At 33.1% G+C, this 6,732-nt stretch overlaps 2 protein-coding genes across 5 annotated transcripts in view; both read right to left on the reverse strand.

Moving 5' to 3' along the window:
- Window positions 1-268: 268 nt before the first annotated feature.
- On the reverse strand, window positions 269-1,970 carry LOC108629987 (uncharacterized). Its single transcript, XM_018033023.2, has 2 exons — window positions 1,687-1,970; window positions 269-1,380 (listed from the first exon to the last, which is right to left on the reverse strand). The coding sequence occupies exons 1-2, from the start codon at window positions 1,762-1,764 to the stop codon at window positions 286-288; spliced, it is 1,173 nt and encodes a 390-aa protein (XP_017888512.1). The 5' UTR covers window positions 1,765-1,970; the 3' UTR covers window positions 269-285.
- A 1,490-nt stretch (window positions 1,971-3,460) lies between these two features.
- Bsg25D (blastoderm-specific gene 25D) overlaps window positions 3,461-6,732 on the reverse strand; it is a 10,479-nt gene continuing 7,207 nt past the window's right edge. For all 4 annotated transcript variants that reach the window (XM_018033021.2, XM_026817731.1, XM_026817730.1 and 1 more), the window contains exons 11-13: window positions 5,898-6,603; window positions 5,722-5,822; window positions 3,461-4,691 (exon numbers count right to left, since the gene is read on the reverse strand). In XM_018033021.2, coding sequence (XP_017888510.1) covers window positions 4,554-4,691; window positions 5,722-5,822; window positions 5,898-6,603 — 945 coding nt within the window. In that variant the 3' untranslated portion in view covers window positions 3,461-4,553. The remainder of the gene's footprint in view (window positions 4,692-5,721; window positions 5,823-5,897; window positions 6,604-6,732) is intronic.

Below are 6,732 nucleotides of genomic sequence, written 5' to 3' on the forward strand. Positions count from 1 at the left end.
ATTAGCTTCTGTACCTTGATTTATACTTTCCATTTCAAAGGAGAAATGAAATTTTACTATTTAAATAACATTTGCTCTGTGCTATGAAGTGGTATGTATCGATTCGTTTGAAATTTGACGTTTCAAACAATACACGTTTATCAAAGAAGACTTGATCCGTTTTTTCTATTTTTCTACTCTTAATAAATAAACAAAAAACAAATTTATCAAATGGGACTCTTGTTTTCGGACAGAGAATTTTGTTTTTGAATATATTAAACCAATTAAATCAAGCTTTTGAATATATTAATTATATTTCAGCGGAGCAATATATAGCAATTTTCTACGATCGACGATGTCTTGCAAAAAGTTCAAGTCAGGCAAAACAGATGGTAGTTCAAAATTGCTAATCGACCACGTCGTACTGGTAGAAGTTTTGTCATATAACGATTCATTAGCACTGTGCATGGGTGTATAGTATGATTCCGTCGTCGTTGAAACTCTTGGATAATACGGATCGTATTCTAATTCACCTGGTACCAAAGGTTTTAAAGATAATGTTAAAGCGTGCACAGGTAATTCAGTCGCAGTCGCCACGATGCTCGTTGCTCTAATGCCAATTGTCGTAGAAGGAATTTTTGTGTTCTTCTGTATAGATTTTAAAGTTTCCAAGTATGGATAATTCCTGTAATTCGTCAGAGGTGGTTGTAAAAAGTTATTAGAACTTTTCGTAGATTGATAATCTTTTGCATTATTTTCTGCATTTCTAATAATCCCAGAAAATGTGTTTGACGATTGTTTTAAATCACTTGTCCTTTGGTTCGATCCTTGTTGCTCCATTCTCGGTTTTTTGTTCAATTTATTCTTGTCGTAAAGGCTTGGATTTTGAATAGAAAAACTGGCTCTATACTGATTTGTCGTAGCTATATTATTATATTGTGTTTTAGTGCGTTCAATAGGAGCGTTCGTAGTAAAATTGAAGTAGTTCAATGAATACAGTGTATTCATTATTTTACTTTCTGTTTTGTTGCTCGCATTTTTGTTTGTTTGTTTAAAGTTAAAGACTGATTGCTGTTCCATTTTATTGTTCATTTTTATTACTGGTTCCGTTGTATATGAAAAATGGCTTTTCTGTGAATTTCTCACGCAAGAGGAATCAGTATCTTCGTTCGCCTCTTCATATTCTGTCGCGTTGTGTCCTTGGCACTGAACGAGATGAGCATGATCGCATATCAAGGCGTCTTGTCGGAATGCGGTTTCTTTAGGACAGTAATATGTAAATTTGTTTCCATACTCATCGCAGGTGTGATACAATTTGCAATTGGTGCTCAAGTCCGCATAAAAGCCAGCAGTCCGATTTAAACATGAAAACGATGTTGTTCGCATAGCAATCCCAGTGCTCTGAAATATAAATACCACGATTAAATCTCTCATTAAAATTGTGCTTTTTTTTTTTTAATGTAAGTCCACTTTTGGAAAAAATGAGTTAACGGTAGATTCAGTGAGATGTAGATATCCACTTCTTATATTTATGATCAGACATTCAATGGTGACGGTGGGGACTTACCCCATTTTAAAAAATGACGGCCCATATTTTATGTTTCACTTTGGTTATTATTAATTTATTATTGTTAAACTCAGAGGAAATTATTTCAGTTATTCTGGTTAAAGTTATTCTTAAATATGCACTTCTATGTAGTTACTTACAAAAACGTTGAACTGCGCCAAGAAAATAAACATCACGTGTTGGATGAAAACTCTTAAAGTCCAACAAGAGCGTCCCATTTTTATGGTAATGATACTCCTTCACGACAAAGTTGATCGATATTTGTGGACGAAGCTTTTCTTAGGAGATCGATGTTGCAACGTGAAAGTGAAAGACACATCTGACCTATAATATCATCGTTACAATCTCTACTCTCTCAGCTCTCATGCCAGCCTCTCACAATTCACAATCGCGTTACTTAATCTCTAATTGTATGCATTGTATGTAGATACCTAATAATACACAGCTATACGTGTAGTTATGCGTCCGTGGAGGAGAAACCTTTACAGTGTTTGCCTCTTGATCATCTTTTAACTAACTCAAAGAATTCACCACAGAATTTGTGACAAAAATTACCTGAGTTTGGAAGATGAAAATACTCAAATTTTCCTTTGAATTAAAGAAAAATTATCCAAGTCCGTGCATATTGTTAAAAATTGCTATTATTTATATGTAAAACATGTCCATAGATTTTAGTGTGACAGCATTTTAAAGTGGACGTATCAAGCTTTAATTTAAAAGAAACATGATCGTCCTACGATAATTGTTGAGTAATCATGTTCCAAACTGAGGCAATTTTTCAGACAAATTTTGATATGATTTTTTTTAGTAGTACTCTTTAAAAGAGTAGGACGTTTAATGTTACAGCAGCAATAAAGAACGATGTTTAAATCTTTTACGGTACGCGTTTTAATTAATAACCAGTACAATTTGCACATTTTAACATATGTATATGTACAACGTGTAGATACCGTAGGAAACATGTTTCTTGAACAACAGAATAAATTATGCTTAATTAATGTTACATTTTTAATTAATTCATTCAAGAATTGCTTATACTATTACCATAATTATTGCCGTTTAGTACATCCTTTATAAATAGATAAGAACTGTTTGAAGACGACATAATTTTTACATTGAGAACACCGGAGTACTTCTTTAGTTCATTGAAAGGAAATCGTAATCGCGCATCTCGTATAAGAGTCTTAATAAGCATTTTAAGGCAAACGTGAAGAGAAACTTAGTTGGCTGCACCATGATAATATGTGTACAAACATTTATGATAAAATGTTAAATATTATATATCAAATGTAGTATTTATGGCAACGGTATACTCGAAATTGAAATTAGGTATAATTCTATACAAAATGATTAAATGTATGTACATATTATCTTGGTAACGCGTTTGATGTTCGTACGTATAACTAAAAACTATTATGGCGTTACGAAATTTGTGTCGAAAATTGACCAAGTTCAGCAGATGGTTACTTAAGAACAAATCGTCATAGAGGATGATTTTTCTTTTCAATTAAAGCGTAAAACTTCTACTTTAATCCAGAGAAATTTCATATATCGAATTAAAAATCTCTAGTAACAGCGTTTTAAAACAAATCTCTGGAAAAGCCATTTAAATTAGAGGTTCCAAGTATTAATTTAAAAATCATCGTCCTACGATAATCTGTTGCTGAATAAAATCATCTTCCAAACTTGGATAATTTTCGACTTATACATTTCGTGATGCTATAATTATTTTAAGCACATTTTTTAAATGTAATATACAATAATCTGTGTACATATCTGTTGGCATTTAGATACAATAACGTTGAACAAACTGTGACTTCGAGTGTTAATTTAAAAAATGCTAGAACAACGCATTGTTGTAAATAGTACAATTATTCGTGAACAATCTGCATTTAATAATACATGTACAATAAATAATAGAAAAGAAATGATTGTATTTCACTTTAATATAAAGAAAAACAGTATTACAATATCATTTCGTATTACATTTGCAATAAATAGATTCGTTTGGTACAAGTATCATTCTTGGTTTAAACAGTTGTATCAAAAGAGCAAATTGATTTGATTGAATCTTCATTAAATATGAACAATTTCATCCAAGAACAGATTAAGTTATACGTAACAAACGCTGAAACAATTACTCAGCAATGATTCATGCTTATTAATAAAAAACTCCCTATCTTTGGCATTTGCTAAAGAACATAAGCAAACAATACTAAACATAATCATTCCCGTAGAACAACATTACCAACATTAATTCGAACGTAATACTAACATGATTTTTGTACTTAACTATGTTAACTTTTTAGTATGATTCATAATTACACTCCTCTTTTTCCATCGCGCGAAAGATATACACATTCTTCCACTGAGATATACATATGTATAGAATAGAATACATTCGTAATAGTAGTTTACAAATTACAAAAGGAAAAAGTTCATTTATGAATGCTCGAATCCTCGTTCCACAGTAGAAACATTCGAACCTGGCAATAAATACTGTTTGCTTATACGTAAGTGAAAATCTCTAATTAACTTCAACGATCTTAATGATTAACAGGTGATTCCTTCTTTTAATACAACGTTATCCTTCAACCAAAATGTAAATTACAATTTTTTATTCGAGCCTAAAACATCCTAATGCGTATAATTATTTTCCTAATCGTGCATTCAGTATCTCTGTACATATATCCAATTCCATGACACAGAAGTCGCATGTTTAAGGTATAATAAAGTTCGTCTATTACTTTCTCAGCTTCCTCAGGACTTTGCGATTTCATATTAACATTATTAGAAAAACAATTTCGTTTATTCTTTTTTTTTAAATTCTAAAAATTAAAAAGAAAGAATAGAGCAGAGTATATATTACAATTAACAATGAAGATAAATTATATATATATATCTCTCTCTAGCCCGTGCACTAACGTTAGAAAATTAGTAATATCATTACTAATATCTTACTAATAAAGCTGAGCTTTCTATATGTTGATAACAATTGATTATAATATCATATTGAAGTTGATTCGGCGTTCACCCCTGTTAACATGTGATAATTCTGTTGTAAACGTTTCAAATTAGCTGTTAAGCAAGCATTTTCTATGTACAAGTCTTTTACTAGGATGTCAGTTCGCGCCAGTTGCTCGGCCTGTGAAAGAAAAAATGGTTTAGGTGATGATCACGTAAAAAATTTTACGCAATCTGTTCTATTCAATATTGTATGATGCAGGTTTAAAAATGTTCCATTGGTTTCATAGTTATATAGAATAGAATAATGAAATAAGAATCGACCCGTGACAAAACCTGTCATAACTTTAGGACTTTCTGAATCTATACAGGGTGTCCGAAACCAATGTAAGATATTGAAATGGGAGGTTCCTGACGTAATTTTAAAGAACATTTTCCTTAGCGAAAAAGTTGTCCGAGGCGAGGTTGAAAAGTTATTAACAAAAAACCGCGACCAATCAGAGCGCTCGGTTGGCGCGATCTCCGAATCGGGAGCGTTGGCTCGGATTTGGACGCTCGGCCTATCAACAATATATCATTTCCGCATCCATTCCATTTGAATGACGATTAAATGTATTAATTGTTATTAATTTCCTTGCATTGTTATTCATGTAGTTCATTATTTGTCATTTTCTTAAAACGCTTCGTATTGAGCGGAGCGGTTGTTCACGCATCAAAGGCCGGGCGTCCGGATCCGAGCCAACGCTCCCGCTATAAAGCTCGCACCAACTGAGCGCTCTGATTGGTCAGGGTTTTTTGTTAATAACTCTTCAACCGCGCCTCGGACAACTTTTTCGCTAAGGAAAATGTTGTTTAAAATTACGTCAGGAACCTCCCATTTCAATATCTTACACTAGTTTTGGGACATCCTGTATACAGAGTGTCATAAAATCAACCCTTATCCGGTTGTATCACCAGTTAAATGACATCCTGTACAATAAAAAAATATTATGGCATTATATCAACTGAAAATCTTCCGGATAGCGTCTTAAAATAGAGGTTTCAAGCTTGAATTTAAAAGAAAAATCATCGTCCTACGATAATTTGTTTGCTCATCTCCAACAAATTTGAACAATTTTCATCAATTTCGTGATGCCATAATTTGTTAAGTGTAAGAAGTTATCGAATCGATATGACCAAGAAATATTTTCACAAATTGATTAAAAACATACCTTGACCACGTTTGCCTGATACTCCAATTGAAGCCTCTTTTGAGTGTTACGAAGAAGACATTGTAATTCCAAGATCTCTGCTTGGTGCTGAGACAGTATATCTAAACAGAGTATTTTACTTAATTGTTTTATACGTTGTTCGAAATTTTAAATAGAATTTAGAGAGAGGAACTTACGTTGCAAAACGTGTTCAGTGTGATACCGTTGTTGTTTGAACAATTTCTGTAATTCCTGTTTCTTTCGTTCCTGCGCCTGGAGTTTCATGTTCAAGTGATGCAATATATTAATATTTATACAGCAAACTTGGGCGTCGTTCCTCACACATTGACAGTTAATAGCTCTTAAGTTCTGTAACTTGAACGTGTTTTGCACGAAATCATAGTCTCCGTTGTGAATACTTTTCTCGTGCATGAGTTTTCCATTAATATCCGTCGTGTTCCACTGAGGTTCCACTTTGCCTGTATTATCGTTATTCACGTTCTTCTCTGAATGTTGCGCATGCATCTCACATATATCGCATTTACGGCTGTCTACGTCGTCTGCAGTCAGTCGTGGCATCAAACCGTCAGACATATTCGAAGACTCGAGGATTCTATCAAACTTGTATTCTTGAGGCAGTTTTCGTATACTATCGTTACATTGAGTTAACTTTGAAACTGATTCGCTGGACGGTTGGCAGTTAATCGAATTATCCATATTCGATTGTGTTAACAGGGACGAAAAATTAAACTCGTCTGTAACTTGTACACATGAATCAGACGTTAATGGCCGTTCTAGCTTCTTAATTTTATCTTCCAGGTCTTTTATCTCTTTATCCTTCTGACAGATCTCTTCTCTCATTTCCAATTTACATTTTTCAAATTCCTCTTCGAGATCCAAATACTGCGGAGATAAAACAAAAAAAACGTATTTGAGAATCACGAGCTTCCACTGCGGTAAATTACAAATTTTAATTGTTTAACACTAGATTGCCCAAGGAAGTCATTTTGACTGCTTTTGCGCAAATGTACA

Source organism: Ceratina calcarata, unplaced genomic scaffold (genome assembly GCF_001652005.2).
Source record: "Ceratina calcarata isolate Rehan_Ccalc_2016 unplaced genomic scaffold, ASM165200v1 scaffold60.2, whole genome shotgun sequence".
Classification (NCBI taxonomy): domain Eukaryota; kingdom Metazoa; phylum Arthropoda; class Insecta; order Hymenoptera; family Apidae; genus Ceratina; species Ceratina calcarata.